This window comes from Pseudopodoces humilis, chromosome 29, assembly GCF_049639895.1.
Source record: "Pseudopodoces humilis isolate 2021_Gansu_Grassland_sample_001 chromosome 29, ASM4963989v1, whole genome shotgun sequence".
Taxonomy (NCBI): Eukaryota; Metazoa; Chordata; class Aves; order Passeriformes; family Paridae; genus Pseudopodoces; species Pseudopodoces humilis.
Genome location: NC_142228.1, coordinates 2,277,053 through 2,297,580, shown reverse-complemented (window position 1 = coordinate 2,297,580; position 20,528 = coordinate 2,277,053). Strand labels below are relative to the sequence as shown.

Here is a 20,528-nt window from a genome sequence, read left to right as displayed (position 1 = left end):
CGGCAGTGAGCCGGGGGTGCGAAGCCTCCAGGCACTGCTCAAAACAGACCGTGTGTAGGAGGGAAAAATTACACCCCGGGAAAAATCCCTCCCCAAGCCAGCTCCTTAACCCACTTCCCAGCTGCAGCGCTGGGAGAAGGGAGTCAGGCATTTGGGGGAGAACTGCCATGAGATTGGGGCAGCTCGTCCATGAGGATCCCGTGAATGGCTGAGCCAAATCCAGGACCATGCTCAGACCTGATCCTGCTGCCAGGGAGGGAAACTGAGGCGGTGGCACTGGGGAGGGATGGGGTAGCACAGCAATATGGGCAGGAAGGTGATACCTCCTGGTGCTGCTGCTGTTGGAACTACTCTGGGACCCCCACCCTACTGCCAGAAGTGAGGGCAGGAACTGGGGAGTCCTGAAGGGAAGGGAGGAGAAGGAGGTGGGATGCAAAGGGGGGAGTTGGGGATCCCTGTGCCCCTCAAAACCTCCCTTCCACCATGGCACTGGCAGGGCCCACCAGCATCCTTCCCCTGCCCAGCCTGGCTGCAGGAGGGCAGAGGTCACCGTGCTGCTCCATCCACAGGATCAGGGTGTAGCAGGAGTGGGGTACGTGCCCCCCACCCCTATTTGGCGTGGGCAGGTGAGCGGGGGGCTGGCAGGAGGCGGCAGCTGCCGAGGCGGAGGCAGCGCAAATGTGCGGGTGGCAGCTCCCGCGCCACCAACACAACATCTGGTCCTTCCCCGTGAGCCAGTGAGGCTGGGGGAGAGCTGGGGGCTCACATCAGCCCCCAGAGAGACAAGGGGGCTCCCTCCAGCCCCGCTACTGGAGCAGAGCTGGACTGGGGATGAGTGGCAGCTGCTTCCTGGGATGTGGGGGCGAGAGTGGCTGGCACCAGGCACAGCAGAGCCGTAATTTCAGTCCCACCGTGAGCTCCTGAGAAGGGCAGAGCTGTACTCAGAAAGAACAGTCTGGCTCCTGGGAGCGAGCAGTTCCTGGGAGACAGCAGAGGTAGCAGTGGTCCTGCCAGGGAAACTCAGATGGACACAGTGGGTCTCAGCCCCAGGAAGGACACACAAGAGCTGTCTGCTTCCTACAGCACTGTTAGGGATGTGCATCCCACAGGATAGGAATCCAAATAAAACCAAAACCCCAGCATGGGGGTGGTAAGGTTCAGGATTTTGCTTGTGTGACCAATGCGTCAATGACACACAGTGACATCTAAAACGTGAGGAGATTCTGCTTTGGGAATGTGGCTTCAGTGGCTGAAACAAGATGCAAAAGGTCAGAGTCACAAACACCAAAGAGAGAAGGAATTTCTGCTGGAGAGCCAAGCAAGGAGCCACATTGAGAACAAGCAGGTGGGTGCCAGTCCCCCATCCTGGCCACAGATGGGGACGGGGTGGCTGAGCCACCTCTCGCTCGGTGACGTCCCCCTCACCCAGTGCCTGCGCCGGCAGCTGGCGCGTCCCCACGGCGTCCCGGCACGTGCTCAGGAGAGCAGCAGGAATCTGCAGGAATGGGCAGGAATCAGCAGCCGGCCCTGCCAAGTTTCCTAATGTAATTTGCAAACGGCTGCGAGGATGTGGCCAAACCGGAGCCGGAGCAGGGCCGGAGCTGCGGGGCTGGCGGGATGCGGGATGCAGAGCGGCAGCACTGCGGCACAGGAGAGCCAGCCAGGATCAGTGTGGCACAGCCACGGTGACAGTCACCCCAAAGGGGACACAAGGCTGCCATGGGCAACTGAGGCAGGAGCTGGCGCAGGGCTGAGGTGCTTCCTTTGTGGGGCCGGAGCCCAGCCCGGTGCGTTGGGGCGGGTTCCAACACCCTCTGCAGCCCCAGCAGCAACACCCAAGTGCTGGGAGCAAACCTGGCCCTGCCGAGCTGGTTTGGGTGCTGGCTGGGCTGCTCGGGCAGCGTCAGGGTACTGGCTGCCCACAAACCTCCCCCTCTGTGGATCTGGCAGAGGGAGGGTGGAAATGTCCCCTTGCACTGCTGGAGGGGGCAGGGATGGGGGTCACCCTGTGGATTCCCACCAGAGAGCTCACACACGCCAGTTACCAACAGTTTGTTGGGAAAGGAATCAGGAGGAGCTCCTAAGTGGTTCCTGCCCAGGCAGTGCATTCCTGACAGCTTCCCACAGCTCCATTGCCCTTCCCCTGCTCCAAAAGTGGCAGAAATCAACTTGCTAATTGAAAAGAGAATTGAAAAGAAGAATGAACTGGGGTGGGGGAGATGTCATTGCTGCTTACCCAAACAAATAAAAACGAAATACCCAAAAGAAACAAATCAGCTTTACTGAACGAGCTGCTTCATTCCTTAAATAAAAACAGAGACCACAATCAAGCCAGCAGAGTTTGACATCCCAGGAGGGAGTGGGGAACGTTTAGTAACGGGGAGAAGTTGGGAGAACGTGTGGCCAAGGACCGACTCAGGGGTTGGTTCTTTGGCGGCCCCAGCGCGGGGGAGAAGGGGGGTGGGCAGCAGCGAGATGGATTTTGGGAAGGCACCGCTCGGGCCACGGGGGAAGTGCCTGGTCCTGGGCACAGTGCAGGTGTCTCATCCCGCTGCCTCACCTCCACGCAGGGAAGGAGCCATTCCAAGGAGCAGCTTCCTCCTCGCCGAGGGGCCGAGTCTGGTGCTGGGATTCCTGTGGCCGTGTCCCTACGTGTTGCTCCTCTCCTTTGATTTTTCACCTTTGCTGTCCTGGAAGGGGGGAAGAGGGAAGAGCAGCAGAGGTTTAGGGCCCCCCAAACCCCTGCATGGGGGGGGACAGTGCTATGGCTGCTTCTTGCCAGCAACCCCCTGTGGGTGGCAAGCCCCCCACCCGCCTCTCTGTGCCAGCCTCTCCTCATGGTTCCAGATTTTTCCACCACGAGGCTTTTCCAGGGCCCCTCCACCAGACAATTTGCTTCTCAGCCCTCCCCATGTACAGGAACCCACCGGCACATGCCTGCCCGGGTCTGGGCTTGCTTGGCTCCCATACGTGAAGAAGGTATGGAAAGGGAAACCAAAAACACACATGGCATTCCAGCACGCTCACACATGCACAGCTCACAGCACTGGAGCAAGGAGACCATTCCCAGCACAGGGAAGCACTCGCATCCTGAAAAACCTTTAACTCTACTGAGTTAAAGTACTCTACTGTACTGAGTACTTTAACTCTGCTGAGTTCTCAACCTTCATCCTTCCAGAGAACTCCCTGCCTCCTAGCTCCTCCAGCCAGGGCTGGATTTTTCCCTCTCAAAATCGTCCTGTTTTCTACCCTGAGCAAATAAAATAAAAAAGAATCAACTTCAGACTTACTTTTTACGTGGTTTTAGTTTTAAAGATTTAAGTAACTCAAATTAACTGGAGCCCTGCTTACCACCTGCAACGAGAAGCTGAGGTTTGGGACAGGTCAGAGGTGAGACAGTTTAAGACTTCCCCTTACAAAAGAATGACGTTATTTTTTTTGGGATGGGAGGGGGGAACTGCAGCCTCACACACAGACCAGTGACAACACACACACGCAAGGACCAACGGTGAGGGGATGGTACCTCTGGAGGGGGTGGCTTGATGGTCACAGGCTGGGACGTCCGGCGGGGCGGGGAGGGCTTGGGCTGCACCTGCTGCTGGACAGTGTTGTAGTAGGTGACCCCCCCATACACCTGGGACTGCGCCTGCAGGAGCAGCAGGATCAGAGCTCCGGGCTGGGGGGCCCTGGCAGCCCCTCCTAGCACCCACTGGGGTTGGACAGCTGCCCCCAGCCAGAGCTAAGAGGGGCTTTGTGTCCCCCAGAGACCAGCTCCCGAGGCCCCTTGTGTGTCCCCACCCCTCACCAATGTCCCCCCACTCTGGCAGGAACAGGACACAGCCTGTGCAGATGGGATTCCCTCACCCCGCAGCCCATGGAATGCCTGAACTTCCCAACAGCAGCTTTTCCACCTGGACACAGCTCCCCTGCACATCCAGCCCTGCAGCCTGGGGGAAAACTGCCCTCAAAGCAGGGTGAGGTCATGGCAGGATCAGCTGGAGCAGTGGGAAGGGCAGGGATGGTTGGGAGCTCAGGGAACATGCAGCTCTCCAGCCTTCCACGGCGTGTCAGCCCTGCTCCAGCCACGGCGCCAGGATCTGGTCTGCTCTGGTCTCATCTGCCTTCTCAAGGATCTGGTCTGATCAGCCTCCTCAGGGATTACATCTGCCTCCTCACAGGGATCAGATCTGGTCTGATCCTCAGAGACATCCAATCCAGTCTGCCTCCTCAGGGACGTGATCTGCTTCCTCTCAGGAATCTGGTCTGCTCTGATCCATGTCCCTACAGGATCTGGTCTGATCTGCCTCCTCAGGGATGTGATCTGATCTGCCTCCTCAGAGACCCAATCCAATCTGCCTCCTGGCTGCCTGGCAGTGACCTTAGATATGGAGTTGGGCCATGGAGCAAGAAAATCCATCCCCAGGCTGCTCACACCAGCCAGTTCCCAGCCTCCATCTCAAACAGAGCTGACTTCCAAAGCCATTCCCAAGGTATCCTTGGCTCAGCAGGGCTCTGGAGGGACTGTTCCATAAGGGAACATCTCAATTCCAGACCCCCCAGGACAGGACTTCACCCGCTGCCTGCCATGCTCAGGGAGCTGCACAGCAGCCATGAGAACGATCCTTTGTGGGATGACAGCAGCCTTTCCCCATGGAGCAGCACAGCTGATCCACATCCCCTCCCAGGAACACCTCACAGAGCACACCCCACACTCCACAACATCCCATCATCTGCTCCTGCCTGGGAAGGAGCCGCGGCGCATCCGGCTTACCTGCGTGTTGGAATAGAGATGAGGAGGGGGCGGAGGGGGCAGAGCTCCAGGGGGGTAGGGGTAGCCAGGATTCCCGAAATTCATCACTCCAGGGGCGGAGAAGTAAGTCGGAGTGAGCAGCTGCTGCGGCGGGGGCTGGCCCGGGGGCATGGACACTGGTGGGGGGTAGAGGCCGGGGTTTGCCATGGCAGGGGGCGTCTGGTGGGCGTGTAAACCTGCAGGTGACGCGAAGCACACGGACGTCAGCCAAAAAGCCAGAGCATCCCTGGGCAGCAGCAGGAAGGAGCACGCTCTGCTCCAAGGCTGCAGCCCCATGCTGGGGAGGGACACAGAGCAGCAAAGCACAGCTCCCTCCCCAGCTCTGGATTCACCGGAACCAGACATGGCCCCACTGCAACTCCACTGCAGGAAACGATTTGTGTGGGCAAGCAGAGAACATGTTTGACAGCTCCCAGTTCTGCTTTTTCCTGAGCTACAGGGCCAGGGAGTGAGGAACCAGCCCAGCGCACACAGAAGGGAGTGGCCCAGCCTGGTGAGGCCCCTCAGGGACCTGCAAATATCCAGCTGGGAGGTGCCAAAGGTTCAGTTCCCGTCATCCTGCACTGTCTGGAAGCTCCAGCAACACCTATTTTTGTTTTCCTTAAAACTGATACTGGTTCAGCCTCACTGCAGGAGGGAACAGGTCTCTTCCATGTTGTAGAAATTAAGGAAAATGGATTCCCCCCTGTAATAGAGGCTGTGAATGAGCAGAGCTCTCTGTTCCCCAGGTCCAGGAGTGTCCCACTGGCTCCTCACCTGGATGAGGGAGGTGCATCTCCGGCTGCACAATCATCCCTTGGGGCGGCAGCGGGGCTGGGTTCTCACCGTGGGTGTAGATTGGTCCCTGGAATTGTACTGCAACAACACATGACAGGCTGTGAGGAAAAGCTCCATGGAATTTCATTCCCCTGCAGCCTGGCACACACAGCCCAGCCCGCCCCGAGGGCTCCCACGGCACACAGAGGCTCCCGGGCTCACAGATGCCACAAGCTCCCTAAAGAAAAGCCTTCTACTCTCTTCAGAAACTAGAAAAATACTCAGGGAATTTATTCTCTAACACTTTAAATGCTGGAGGGAATTCCTAATCCATCCCCAGTCCTGTTCTCCCCATGCTCAAGCGTCAAAGACCTGACTTAAAGTTCAATTTAAATCCCAGTTCTTGGGAAGAATTGGGGTGTGCTAAGAGCCCTGGTACAGAGAGGGGATAACACTGAGGATAATTCCATGGGTTTAAATACAACCAAGCAGGCTCCCAGCTGCCTTAGAGACACTGTGTGAGGGGACACTGGGCCACTACAACAAACAAAAGAGGAGACAAAGTCCCAACCCCGACAGGAGTGGGGGGATCCCTGCTCCAGCTGCTCAGCTCTGAGCACACATGGAGCCACAGGAGCAGGAAGGAAACACTCACATGGGTCGTAGTAGTGCCCTTCCACGATGCTGATGTGCATGGGGGGCGCAGGCTCAGGCACGGGGGGTCTCTGCCGCTGCGATGAGTAGCGCTTCACACGGCCCCCCGGCACTGCCTGTGAGAATCCAGGGGTCAGAGAGACTGTGAGGCACTCACCCGACACTCCTGACCCACCCAAACCTCCCCTGGGTCACCCCCAAACACCCCCACAAGGGAAAGGCTGAGACATCAACAGCCTGTAATTACCACAACCCCAAGACAATTAGAGCCCGTCTCCCGCGCGCCGCGCAGCCGGAGTCACGCTCCGGGATCACGCGTTACCATCTCCTCCATCCGGTTAAACTGCGGCGGTGGCCCAGTTCCCACGTGCATATGGTTGGGAATACCTGAGGAAGGAACAGACTGCTTATTACTGTGGTTTGTGCTGGTTCCCAGGCCGGAGCCGTCTCGCCCGGGGGTGTGGCTGTGGCTCAGCTCTCGCTCCCATGACACAGAACATTTGGACTTCATCACCCGGGTGATTTTAAATATTTTTGGGACAAATTAGAGGCTGTTTTGTCACTGCACGCTCACCCACGGTGCTCAGAAATGCCTAAATCCTGCTTCAAAACTAAACCCCCAGCTTGAAACTCAGGTCCTGCTCTGAGCTCTGTGTCTGCTGAGACACGGATCTCTTCCAGGTGGATCAAGGGTCCATGTGGGATCTGCAGCTGCAGTTTAAACCCTCTGCAGGATGTAAACACTTTTATCACAGGCTCCTTTAGATTCAAACAGCAAACTGAATCCATGTGAATTCACAGCAAAGTGAATTTTAAACCATGGCTCAAAACCACAGTGCCACGGTGATCACAGGTGATTCCAGGGAGTAAAAATGGATAAAACAAACACTGGAAGTGTTCATGGATCACCGACAGCACCAGTACAGGCAGAGGGATACAGAATGAACTGATTTGAGCCAAATGCTTCCCAGAATAACTCCTCCCTCCTCTGCTAGGGACAAAAAAGGGACAGCAGTCATCATCCTTCTCACAGCAGAACATGATCATGTACCTGCAGCCAAGAGCTGGCCTGTAAAAATTTGGGAAGATGCTTCATTTTTGTGCATTAAAAAAAACCCAAACCAGACAATCTCAGCACTTTTGAACTCTCATCCCACTGTGACGTTTCCAGCCTGTCCAGGGTTCTGTTCTCAGACTTCACAGTCCCACCAGTACCAAATGACTTCTGGTTCCATGACCTCAGCCTCCCAGATGCTTATGAAAGCAGCAAGTCTTCTCCTTGCTCCAGTTTTACTCCCCTCGGGAAGCATTCTAACACTTCTCAGAACAGACTCTAATTCTGCAAAGGCATAATTATACCTGGATGACCTCTCTGTGGATGTGCAACTGCAACTGTCCTCAGCTGGCACCAGAGTAACTCTGCCCCATGTCCCTCCCTCCACCCAGGCACAAAGGGATTTGCCAATCCCAGCCAGGCCTCGGCTACTGGCAACCAAATCCCAGTGCCAGGAAATGAACTGACAAACAGGGAAAAGTTCCTTCCTGCTCTGAGAGGACACTACAGAGCCCAGTTATTGATCCTTATCTCATGCTCTCCTGCAGCAGAGGTCAGTCTTGCTCTGATTCACAATCACAGAGAAAGGATCCATCCTTCCATCCTTCCCAATCCTTATTCTATTCACCTACACTGAAATGTTTAACTTTTTAATTTCCCTTTTTCTCTGCTGTTGTATCCATTTTCTCAGCAGGAACAATCATTCTGCACCTACCCTGGGACAGGGCTCGGACAGAGACAGCTCAGCTCTGACCAACAGATCAGGTGGCACTGGGCTGCTGGAAAACCAGGAGGGACACTTACCCCTCATCTCCCGGGGCGGGATGAACTGGGACTGCCCCGGGCTCCAGTTCTGCTCTGTCAGGTTCATCTGGCTCATCTCCTGCTCAAGTCCATCCACGCTGGATTCCACTGATGACTCCCAGTTGCTCTTGGCTGGCGGGGGGGAGGTCTCGGCCGGCGTGGGTTTCGGAATCGCGGGAGCCAGCCCCTCAGAAGCAGGCACTTCCTCTGCCAGCTTCCCCGCCTCCCCAGCCTTGACTCTGGTCCTTCTTGCCCGGGAATAAGATTTCTTCTCGACTGGTCTGTCTGGTGGCGGCTGTGCAGCGTCAGCAGCCGTGGCTTGGTTTTCCAGAGCCCCCTCCTCCTTCCCAGGGCTGCCATGGACATGTGCCATCTCCAACTCAGGGGACGTGTCCCTTGACGGGCTCTGCTCTGCACGTTTCCCGCGGTAGCCGCTCTCCTGCTTGGCTTGTTCCCCGTTCCGGTGTGGGACGGTCGCCTCCGAAGCCCGGTAGCCTGGACGGGTCTCCTTGTAGCCCCCCATCCTGGGGTAGTTTCTGGCAGGGGGCATCCTGCCAGTGCTGGCAGAGCTGCGGTTGTTGAAGGACCGTGGAGGAGCCGAGGGGCTCTTGGCACCCTGGTGCCTGGGGGGCTTGGGGGGCCTCTCATTGGACCAGTTGGGGTCTCGCTGAGGGGGACTGCCAAACCTGAGGGAGAAAAATAGAACAATTCACTAGAAACAAACCCCTGGGTGGGAAGAATCACTGTGACAGGAAACACCTCCCCAGCATGCCCATCTAGAAATCCCAAGAACACGTGACATGTGACAGAGCTTTCCATCTTTGGACCTCCAGACCTGGCCCCTCTTCCTGGGACAATCCAGGCCCTGGTGTGACTCTGGGGCTCACCGAGGTTTGCGCATCCTGCGGGGTTTGATCTCGTCGGGGTTGTGGGCTGAGCGGATGTCATATCCGTACAGCGCGATCAGCTCCTGCCTGGTCTTGGGGGCCTGCTCATCCTCACGGAACTTGTCGTGTTCCCAGCGCCCCTCGTCCTTCCACAGCTTCCGCTGACGACCCTTTGGCCTGGAAAAGGGACACAGGGAGAAGCACGGAGCTGTAAGGCCAAGATTTGGCAGTTTTGAGCAGTTCCACAAACAGAGCCCGAGCGTTTCTGGGGCAGGGAATGCACAGGACGCAGCATCCCTCCATCCTCCTGCTCCTCCTGCCCAGGAGCTGCTGGTGACCCACTGCTATTTGGAAAAAGCAGCTCAAAGAGTCACTGCTGCTTGGCGTGAGGCTTTTTTTTTGGTGCATTTTTTGCATCTCTCCTTCAAAACAAAGAGCTGAAGTGTCCTGACAGGATACAGAGCAGGCAACAGAAGCACAGACCTTCCCAGAGCATCCCACTGAAACAAGGAGCCCTGCTGCCAGACGCTGGCCTGGAAGCTGCCCCTCCCAGAGCCCCAGGGGGACACTCACATACCTGACCTCCTCCTCCTGCGTCTGCCCTCGGAGGTCGTGCTCAAAGAAGAGCCCCTTGCGCGGGATGTACGCCGGGTTCTTCCGATCCTCATCGTCGTCCAGGTGCTTGGGAACCTTCTTCCCAACTTTCTTCTCCACAGGCTCCGTGCTCTCCTGTCAGAACCAGGGAGCTCTCACCACTGCAGCAGTCCTGCTGCCAGCCCCCAGCCCGGAGCCGTGGGACACCCACCTGCCCGTCCCCGCTCTGCCGCTCGCCCGTCACCGCTCCCTTGGGATCCGCCTTCTCATTCCCCTTCTCCCCTCTGGCTGCCGACTCGCAGGAATCGTTGCTGTCCTGCTTCAGCTCCACCTTGGAGCTTTCTTCCTCGCTGTAATCCTCTTCCTCTGCCTGGGAGACACCCAGTGACTCAAACATGCTCCATTAGGAACAGATCTGCCAGTAATCTCCCCAAATCTGGAGTCAGATCCAGCAACAGATCACCCAGAAATTCCCTCAGTTCTGGAGTTAGATCCCTGTTCCAGCTGTTAGATGTGACTCTTCCAAAGCAGACAATTAGCTCCTAGAATTCTTCCTATCCCCATATTTTTACAGGAAAAGCAAAGGTTAAACCCAACCTCTCCCAAGAGAGGAAGGATTCAACAGGCTTTCTGGAATGGAACTGGGATCACCTGCCCCACAAAGGTGCGGCATCCGACCACCCCAAAAAGGCTCCTGCACACTGGGAAGATTGGTGATCTCAGGTCCTTCCTTCCACACTGAGGGCCTGGATCCAGCCAGGGCCACGTTTCCAAATTCCCTGGAGTTCCTCAGCTGACTCACTCTGCTCAGGAGCATGACCTGGTTTCACCCCCAGGAGCCTCCGGAGGCTGGAGCCGAACTAAAAATAGCTCGGGGTGATTAACCAAACCCTGCTCCATTTTCCTCTTTCAACACAGCCTTTGCACATCGGCTGCTCCCGGTGTTTACGCCGGGGAAGCCCAGGCTGGGCATTATTTTTAGGTACAGGAACAGAGTCATCCTGGCACGGCAATGATGCAACAACCCCGCTGCCACCGGGAGCCTCCACGTGGGATTCCAGGCTGGAAGAGCTCTGGGAGATGCCTCATCACCCCTGCAGCCTGCAGAGTTCCTTCCTTGTTAATAACATAGATTAATTCCCAAATAAACAGCTTGGATTTCCTCTGCCTAGTGGTTTGGATGTACACTAGCCACTGTTTCCCTCAAGATTCCCAAAAGAGAGATGGATTTTCCTTAGAAAGCCTTCATTATATTCCTTAGAGACCAGAACTTCTCTAAACTCCCTGTACATCTCAAACTTTATAATAGAGTTCTGAACTAAAAATCCATGGGAACCTGAAGCCCCCAGGCACGGGTGGGATGGGATCCCTCAGCATCCCCCAGCTCCCAAAGTGCATCCCCCCTCCGGCTGCTCCCTCACAACAGAGGGAAGCTCCTGGGATGCTCCCAACCACCACTTTGCTTTTTAATTCCAACTAATTAAAACCCAACAAGCATCCCACACTCCTCCCACACCCTTCCTGGCCACAGCAAATCCAGTTCCCAGTGTGAGGAGCCAGAAGGGTTTTTCCTCGCCTTACACTGGTCCCAGTGCCAGGGGCTGGGACTGGGGGAGGCCTTTTCCTCAGGAGACAGAGGGGTCAGTGGAAGAGATCCAAGGACACAAACTGGGCTGGTGCTGAAATTCCATGAGAATCAATGGCTCAGCAGGACAGAGATCAGCCTTACCTCCGAGTCCTCGGCGCTTTCATAGTCGGAGAGCACGGCTGTGGGGAGGGAAAGGAGGTGGGGTCAGGGCAGGGCTGGACAAGGCTCCTCTGCCATGGGACCAAACCCCTTCCAAAGGGAATCTGGATGCCAGCACCACCCTGGATCAATGCCACAACCAGCTCAGGGGGAAGCAGGAGAGAGTTTGGGATATGTTTGCCTGCTGTCACAAACGAGTACTTGGCATGGCAACAATCAGAGGATTGTTGGAAAAGCTGTTTTGTCTGGTTTTTACTTTTTTTGCACAAAAACAACCCTGCCCAAGAGCCATAACTCACCATCTCCTTCGATGCCATCCTCACTTTCCTGCAGAGAGAGAAAAGAAAGGGGTGTTAGAGGAGGGGAGGGCAGCAGCCAGGTCCCAGCAACATGGAATCATGGATTCAAAACCACAGAATAATGGAACTGTTTAGATTGGAGAAGATCTTTAAGATCAAGTCTAACCTTCAACCAGCACCAGCCCCATGTCACCACTAAACCATGTCCCCAAAAGCCACATCCACGCTTTTTTTACACTTCAGGGATGGGGATTCCACCACTCCGTGGGCAGCCTGTGCCTGACCAAACCTTCCATGAAAAACATTTCCCTCAAAACATACTTTCTTAGTATCCACTATCCTAATACCTTTTCCTAACAGCTGCTCTTCTGTCCTAATGTCTATTTTTCCTAATACCCAGCATCCCATGATCCCAGACACGAGGACAGCAAGGTCTGGCCCTGACCCTATTGCATCCACCCTTGGAACTTCTGCTGCAGTGAACAAGTAAAAAATTCCAGGCTCCCAGAGCCTTTCTCCAAGAACCTTCTAGAGCAGCCACAGTGGGGGAATATTGAGAGCAAATCACAGCCTGTGAGTGCTGGGGGTCTCCAGGGAACAGAGTGACAGTGACGGGGAGCCAGGATCCTTCCCTCACCAACCAAGAGCCAGGGAAAGGGCAAAAACAGGGAATAACAGAGAGGCTGAGCAGGACCCAGCTCAGGGAAGGGGCTGGATGAAGTGAACAGCTCAGAGCAGGAACAGTGCTCAGTAAAACTGCTGCGCAGGGAAGCTGTGCCTGCCCCATCCTTGGAAGTGTCCAAGACCAGGTTGGGCAGGGCTTGGATTAAACTGGGATAGTGGAAAGCATCCCTGCCCACTGTAGAAGGTGGAACTGGATGAGTTTTTTTAGTTTTTTAAGGCTCCTTTAAAACCAAAACAGTCCATAATTCCAGCATAAAAACAAAGATCAACCCAACAGTACAGGAAAAACAACCCTAGAGCACAAACAACCTGACCAAGGCAACAAGATAAACCCAAAACCACCAGAGAAAAACACACAGGGAGTCAGGGGGAGCTGGAAATAACCAGCCCTGGAACCCAAAACAGGAAAGAGCTGGAAATAACCACCATTAGAACCCAAAGCAGAAGGGAATCGCAGCTGGATGTAAACTGCAAGAACAGGACTGCACGGCGGGTGCAGACAGCAGCACCCACCCTCCACCTGCCCTTGCTGCAGGGACCCCAGGAGCAGGGACAGGATCTCAGACTGGGGAGATCAAGCTATGGGGCACAGGGAGCCAGAGCAAAGCCCCTTGCCTGGTCCTGGGGGGCTGTAGTGCCCTCCCCACCTGAGACTGCCCCAGCCCAGCTCTCCCACACACACTGTGGGAGGGTTCATGGTAATTCCCCCAACTCCCCCGACCGGTGCTCCCTCAGCTCTCCACCCTCCACTCTGTCCCCAGTGTCCCCACGGGTGTAATATCAGCCCCCCAGCTTCCCCCACGCCACCCGGACACCAGAGCCCCTCAGCCCTGCCACTCCTCCCCAAGGCCCTCCTTAGACACCAGAACCCCTCTCTCAATCCCCCCATCTTCCCCCCGGGACCCCCAGACACCAGAACATCCCTCAGCCCCCTCCCTCCTTTCCCCAGGGCCCCCCGCGATCTCCCCAGACACCAGAACACGGCCCTCAGACCCCTCCCCAGGGCCCTCAGTGTCCCCAGGCTCCCCGACCTCCCCCCGGCCACACTCAGACCCCGGAGGCTCCCATTCCCGAGGTCCCCCCAGCCCCTCACTCACACACTCCGACTCGGCCGCGCTCTTCCCCCCCGCCCCACCGGCGCTCTCGGCCCCGCGGCCCCGCGGCCCAGCGCCGAGAGCCCCAGCGGCGCCGCGCGGCGGGCGGTGCGGCAGGCGGGGCGAGCCGGACCGGGAGCGGGATCCGGAGCCCGAGCGGGAGCGGGCGGAGCGGGGGGAACCGGGAGCGGAGGCAGCGCTGTCGGAGGCCGCCGAACCCTCGCTGTCCTCGCTGTCCTGCGAGGCGCGCTGCCGCCGCCGGTCCGCCATCTTGGCCGCGGGGCACCACGGGAACGGCGCGCGCGGCGCCCCCCGCCGGTACCGCGCTGCCCCCGCCGCCGCCCGCCAGGGGGCGCGCGCCGCGCCCGCCGCTGACGTCACCGCTCCGCGGAAATGACGTCACACGCGAAGGCGGGTAAATAGAGGGGGGGGGGAAAAACACCAGCACCCAGCAGCCTTTTCCTTGTTTATTGTAAAAAACAAAAACAAAACAAAACAAAAAAAAAACCAACAACGAAAAGCAATAAAAAATAATAAAATAAAACCAGCGATCGGGCGTGTCCGCGCGTGACCCCACCCGCTCCCGTAACGTGTTTAGAACTCGGTGGTTTTAGAACTTTATCGATTTTTTAACAATTTCCGGGTTTTTTAAGGTTTTTTTTTTTTTTTAAAGTTTTGTTTCTTTTTCTTAAAGTTTTTTTTTTTTTTCCTAAGTCTTTTTTTTTTTTGTAAACGAGTTTTCAGGCGTTCAATAAGCTCGGGGTTAATTACAGAAAGGGGGGCAGTGGGGGATAAGACTGGGGGGGGGCACAGGCTCAGTGCAGGGGGAGGAAAAAAGGGGGGAAAAGGAGGAAAAAATGTGGAAAAAAAGGGGGAAAGGGTGAGGAAAAATGGGGGAAGACAGGGAGAGAAAACAGAGAAAAAAAGACGAAAAAGGAAAAGGGGACACATGGAGCCCCTCCCCACCCATCCAGCACCAAAAGGGTCCAGCAGCACCCAGGAGCATTGGACAGGCAATATAATCGCCCCCCCTCACAGCAAACCCCTTGCCCGCCTCAAAACATTTAAATTACATTTAAAAAAAACATTAAAACCCCCCAAATTGTGCGCACAGGGTTTCTATTTCACCAAAAAAAAAAAAAAAAAATTAATTTTTGCTTTTTAACTCTCCCCTCTGCCCCCGCCAACCCACTCTAGAGAGGAAAACCCCCAAAGAGGGGGAAACCTCCCAAAAGAGAATCCCAGGCGCTTCCCAGTTCCCAAGCCCCAGCCGGCTCCAACACAATCCGCTGTTTATCCTGCTTTCTAACTAAACACAACATGAAGGCAGCAGCGGGTGAGTCCCGGGGGATGTGGCACCCCCAGACACGGGATCTGGTGCTGGTGATCCCCGTGCTCGCACCGGACACGGTGAGAGCCCCAGATCCCAAGGCCACGGGCTGCAGAGTGCAGGGGCGGCACACGGGGGACTCGAGGACGGGGCTGAGATCTGCCCGCTGCCCCACGGACGGGAGCTGCTGGCCGGTGGCACTGGGAAGCCGGCGCCAGCGCGGGGGACGAGTCCAGGAAACGTTCCAAAACCCAAACGAACAAAACTGGGATCACAGAACAGAACCATCTGTCAGCACGGAGCAGGCAGCAGCTGGTGGTGACCCGGTGATGGCAGAGCTTCTGGTGCCACAGAGGTGCTCAGAGCCCCCCCGAGGACACACGGAGCTCCTGGAGGTGTTTGGAGCTCCCAGCACCTCCCTTATTTCCGACAGGTCCGGTGCGGCGTCTGCTTCTTCTGCACCTCCAGCCGGCAGCGGCTGCGCTCGTCCAGCCAGGGCAGCTCGAAGTTCCTGTGGGCACAACTGGTGTCACTGCAGCGCCATGCAGACCCAAAATGGGCAGGGTGCCCTCCCAGGAGTGACACCGGTGCTCCCCAGCCCAGTCCCCTCCTGCTCCCAGTACTCACTGTGGGGTCAGTTTGGGCAAAGGCCGGCCAAAGGCGACAACGGGCAGGTAAGGGGTGATGAGCAAACTTTCCACTGTGGAGAGACACCAGAGAGTGTGAGACCCGCCCCATGTCTGCAGCCCCACACCCAACACCCGCTTCCCAAGCCTCACCATCATCTGGCTCAGGGAAAAATGAGGTAACTTCAGGTTCCGACTCCTGAATCCCTTTCCTTTTGTACATTCGGAGCTGCAGCCGCTGTAGGATTCTCTGTTCCCTGATCCGCTGGATGTCCCACCTGGAAAACAGGATGGCTGGGAAAGTGAGGAGCCACGGGTAGTGCCAGACTCCCCCAAGGCGATCACGGGGCTGCACTGGCTGCAGTGATGTGAAAGCATCCCTCCTCCTGCAGCATTCCTGGTGCCCATCCCAGCTGCACCCTGCCCTGTCCCCTGCTCCAAGGTGACACCACAGGACCCTCCCCTGTGAGACAGGGACTCCAGACCCCCATTGCTCTCTTTGCTCCCACCTTTTCCTTCGTTTCTCATCCAGCTCCAGCTTTGCGTGCCGTTTGGAAAAGACGCTGTCGTCCAGGTTCTGCAACAACACCGGACGGGGATCAGTACATCATCCCAGGGCCAGATCCACCACCTCAGCCCCCCACCAAGCACAGCCAGGGTTGATGCTGGATCAGGGGATGAGATGCCACCAGCTTTGGGAGTGTGGGAGAGCCTGGAAAGCCCCTGTGGCACTGCCAGCTGCAATGGCTCACGTACCTCCAGGAGGTCCGAGGGGTTGGGGTCTCTCAGGGGCTCCACGACGTAGTTCCTCCAAGAAGGAACTGCAGGACAACAAGGAGGGTGTTACCCCACACTGGAATCCTCACGGCCCCTGCTGCATCCCACCACCTCACTGCTCCCTTCCTGCCCATCCTTTCCCTTAGAGCAGAGCTTGGGATGCCCCAAACGCCCGTCCTGAGCCAGCAGTGTGAGCTGTCAGGGACAGCAGAGCTCATCTCCACCCCCCTGGTCCAGCACATGAGCAAAGCTGAGCCACTCCCCGGGATGTGCTGGGCTCTGTCTGAGCCAGAGCGCTGAGCCACCCGGCACAGCCCAGCTCCCATCCACACCAACCTGGCTGGGCTCAAGGCAGGACAAGCAGCAGATTTAGGGACAGCAGATGACCCCAGTGCTGTGTCACCACGGCATGAGCCAGAGACACGTTTCCCACCCACCCACAGGAAGTTGCTTCACCGCTTGTTCCAACAGACACCAGCCAGGAGCCCTTCCCAGAGCGGCGTGAGCCCAGGATGAGACTGGGGAGAGCCCAGAGCCAGCACCCACCGCAGTGGAAGGAGCCAGCAGCGTGACACCTTTCCCAGCACCACGGGCACTCCCTTTGGCAATCTGGGAACCTTTCCCCAGATTCAGAATGAGGGTGCCGAGCCCTGTTCAGCGCTCTCAGCCCCAGCAGCTTCTCCCTCGTTCTCTCCATCCTTACTTGCTACAGTCTCCTCCTTTTTCGGAGAAGGTTCCCGCAGCGGCGATGGGGGTGGCTGGTGCCAGCGGCACAAGTACATTTCGGTGGTGGAGAGATAGGGCAGGTCGTCGGCCTCGCTGACAAAGCCTTTCTCCTTGGGGTGGGTGCCAGGGCCCTTCGGCGGGGCTGACGCTCTGAGTGGGGTCTCCAGGAGCGACCGGGGTTTTTCCGGAGTCTCTTGGCTCCGCAGTTCTCGTTTACAAACAGTTTCAGCCAAGGAGCCACCCGATTCCTCCTTCCCTGGTGAGTGCTTTGGAGTTTTACTCTTCACTTTAGAGAACTCTGACACTAGTTTTTTAACAGGCGTCTTCCTCTCCGTGCTCCCGAACGCTGGCTTCCTGCAGGAGGAAGAGGAGTTGAGCCAGGCACTGCACCAGGGCCACTTGGGGGGGGTTCCTGGCACCCCCAAACCAGGGCTGCTGCACCAGGGCCAGACTTAAGCAGTTTACAGAGGGGCTCCCCCAGCATTTTGGGACCCTGGACTCCCCACACAGGCTTTCTTGAGGTTCTCCTGGACACAGGGACGTGCTCCTGGTGCTGGGTGGCCTCTCCAAACACCTCAAAGTCTGCTGGGTAGTGCCAGCCCCACAAACAGAGGGTGAAGCCATAGGAAGCATTCCCCCTTCTCCCCACACAGCCCGCCCCATGCACTCTTGTACCTTTTATGCCCCTTCCCATTCCTGCCGTAGGGGAAGTGCTTGGGCTGCAGGGTCGGGGGAGGCTCCAGTAAGTCCTGGGGACACTCCAGAGGCAGCTTCTCACACGCCTCCGCCTCCGGCTTCTCATCCACCTCAAAGCCCTGGAAGATGCGGTGCTTCTCCCGCTCGCTGTCCTTCTTCACCAGCTGCACCCGCCTTTCCATGCGCTCGATCCGCGCCAGGAGCTGCAAGGCAGGTGAGGGAGGGCTCACCTCAAGGTGGGGTCACCCCCGTGGGCACCCCGGGGCAGCTGCCATTGGGTGTCCAATGGCACAAAATGGCCACTCTCCGGCTCCTCCTGCTCCAGCACAGCCCATGCCTGTGTCCAGCTGCAAAACCCAGTCTGAGAGGGCATTTCATCAAATCAAAGAACCCACAAATAATTTGGGTTGGAAGGCACCTTAAAGCCCATCCAGTCCCATCCCCTACCACAGGCAGGGACATATTCCACTATCCCAGGTTGTTCCAAACACTGTCCAACCTGGCCTGGAATACTTCCAGAGATGGGGCAGCAAAAACCAGAGAATTTGAGGGTCCCACCCTCTGTGTATCCTCCCCAAGGATGCAGGATGGAGGGGGGGGGTTGCAATTAGCTGCGGGCTTAAAGAGCACATCTTTAAAGAGTCCCATCACAGACTTGCCGCAGTGGCTCCTCCATGTTGGGGGACGCGGCACTGCCTGCGGTGACATCACATGGGGTGTCCCCGTCCTTCCTGCCACAACCAGGGCCACCACTGCTGACACCGCCGTTCATGGCACGTGGCCACAGGGCCGTGGGGCTGGCAGGGGGTGACCCATGGCTGTAGGGGGGAACACGCAGCATCCATGGGGTGACACAACACACATGGGGGGACAACACACGGCAGTGTGGGCGTGTGGGGCCATACAAGTAGGTTTCCTTTGGTGGGAGCACACATGTCATCTCTGGGGTGACACACACAGGACACCAATGGGGTGAGTGGGGGAACACAACTCAGCTATGGGGACCGCACAGTATCCCCCTCCCCACAAGGCTGGCAGCCTCTCGTGGCTGTGAGGGCTCCCAAATCCCCAGGGTGGGGTCGCAGCCTCTCCTCGGCGGGCTGGCCCGAGCAGCGGAGCGATGTCCCTTGCGGCCATGTCCCGCCCGGTGCCCGCGGTGACGCGGCCCCTTTAAGGCCCCCCCCCCGAGCCGTCTCCAGGGTGACGGGCGGCGGCCCGTTAACCCCCGCCCCGCCCCCGCCCTTTGTGCCCCCGCGGCTTTGTCTGGGGGGGCTGCGACCCCCGAGGGGGAACCGCGACCCCTGAGGGGGAACCCGGGCCTGGGGGAGGCAGAGACCTCGGGGGGGGGGGGGGAAAGGGGCCCTCACCCCTCGCGGGGGGGTGCGCAGAATTACCCCTTGGCGAGTGTTTAACCCCTTGGGGAGGGGGGCATTAACCCCCTGGAGGGTTATGTACCCCCCGGGTACCTTGGAGATGCCCCCACTGAGGGTGTTAATTCCCAAAGAGGGGGGGTATTAACCCCTGGAGTGCCACGGGGGGGAGGACAGTAACCCCCAAGGGGCAGGCATTAACCCCTGGGGTGCCAGCGGGGGTCGTTAACCCCGAAAGGGGGGCACGTTATCGCCCACGGGGCCTCCCCGATGGGGGCAGAACAGAAAGTGCCGATGTGGGGCATTAACAGCCATGGGGGGGGGGCATTAACCCCTGCGGTGCCACGGGGGATCAGGTTAACTGCCATGAGGGCCACATAACCCCCGAGGGGGTGCACTGAGCCCCAGGGTGACACGGCGGTTGGACGTTAACCCCTATGGGGGGAGCATTAACCACCCCCTCCCCAAAAAAAGAGGGGCATTTACCCTCCAGGGGAGCAGAATTAAATCTCAAAGGGGGAGGGGGGCATTAAACCCCATGGGGTGCACAATTAACACCCAAAGAGGGGTGGACATGAACCCTCAAGGGGATGGAATTAACCCCCAAAGAGGGGGGGGGCAATAACCCCAAAGAGGGGCGCAAAATTAATCATCAAAGGCAGAGGGTATTAATTAACCCTCAAGGAGATGGTGGAATTAATACCCAAAGGAGGGGGGACTGAATTAACCCAAATAAAAGGGATTAAATCAACCCCCAAAAAGGGGGGTATTACCCCAAAGATGGAGGTATTAACCCAAACAAGGAGGATAAATTTACCATCGAAGGGACAGGATTAACCCCCAAAGAGAAGTTAAATCAACCCCCAAATAGGGGAGTATTAACCCCAAAGAAGGGGGGCAGCATTAACCCCTTGGGTGTCACGGGGAGTGGGAACTTTCCTGCTGATGGGCAGAATTCCACCACAAACCCAGGGACCCCGGGGTAGTGTTGGAGAGCCATTAACCCTAGGCGTAGGGGGCATCACTCTTACGGGGGGAGTGTTAAAACTAGGGGGGCTTAAATCTAGTGGGGGTCACCCCACGGGAGGGTCACCCCATAGGAGGGTGTTAAACCTATGGGTGGTTAACTCTAGGGTGGGGGTCACCCCATGGCGGGTGGGGGGGGTTAAACCTGAGGGAGGTTAAACCTAAGTAAGGGTAGTTAACCCTGAAGGTGAGTTAACCCTGAGGGGGGGGCACCCAGGGAGAGCGGGTTAAACCTAGGGGGGTTAACCTTGGCGGGAATTAACCCCTTCCATGCCGCATTCCCGCCCTCTTCCCCGGTCCCCCCCGTGCCCCCCCCCCCCCCCCACTTCCCCCGCCGTACCGTGTCGCGCTCGGCCCGGAGCTCCTCGATCTGCCGCTCCTTGGCCTGCAGCTGCTGCTGCTGCTGCTCGATCAGGTCCAGCTGGAGCAGCAGGATCTGCCGCAGGCAGGCGGCCTGCCCGGGCGACCCTCCGCCGGCGCCCATCGCTGCGCGGGCCGCGGGCCGCCGCTTCCCCGGCTCCGCGGGCCCCGCTCCCGCCCCCGCCCCCGCCCCCGCCCCCCCCGCCGCCGCCCCCCCGGGCAGCCCGCCCGCAT

General features: G+C 57.7%; 2 protein-coding genes across 3 annotated transcripts; both read right to left on the bottom strand.

Moving 5' to 3' along the window:
- Window positions 1-2,273: 2,273 nt before the first annotated feature.
- CASC3 (CASC3 exon junction complex subunit) lies at window positions 2,274-13,653 on the bottom strand. Of its 2 annotated transcripts, XM_014260199.2 has the most exons (14): window positions 13,387-13,653; window positions 11,606-11,633; window positions 11,289-11,326; window positions 9,771-9,929; window positions 9,543-9,694; window positions 8,966-9,142; window positions 8,079-8,764; window positions 6,543-6,607; window positions 6,222-6,336; window positions 5,567-5,665; window positions 4,772-4,986; window positions 3,524-3,646; window positions 3,291-3,367; window positions 2,274-2,690 (listed from the first exon to the last, which is right to left on the bottom strand). In XM_014260199.2, the coding sequence occupies exons 1-13, from the start codon at window positions 13,651-13,653 to the stop codon at window positions 3,332-3,334; spliced, it is 2,160 nt and encodes a 719-aa protein (XP_014115674.2). In that variant the 3' UTR covers window positions 2,274-2,690; window positions 3,291-3,331. The 2 variants fall into 2 exon arrangements, with proteins under 2 accessions (XP_014115674.2, XP_005531578.2); XM_005531521.3 differs by lacking the exon at window positions 3,291-3,367.
- A 184-nt stretch (window positions 13,654-13,837) lies between these two features.
- On the bottom strand, window positions 13,838-20,448 carry MSL1 (MSL complex subunit 1). Its single transcript, XM_014260164.2, has 8 exons — window positions 20,275-20,448; window positions 17,518-17,741; window positions 16,820-17,196; window positions 16,096-16,160; window positions 15,849-15,916; window positions 15,493-15,617; window positions 15,341-15,413; window positions 13,838-15,224 (listed from the first exon to the last, which is right to left on the bottom strand). Exons 1-8 carry the CDS (start codon window positions 20,416-20,418, stop codon window positions 15,134-15,136), a joined length of 1,167 nt encoding a protein of 388 aa, XP_014115639.1. The 5' UTR covers window positions 20,419-20,448; the 3' UTR covers window positions 13,838-15,133.
- Window positions 20,449-20,528: the final 80 nt, after the last annotated feature.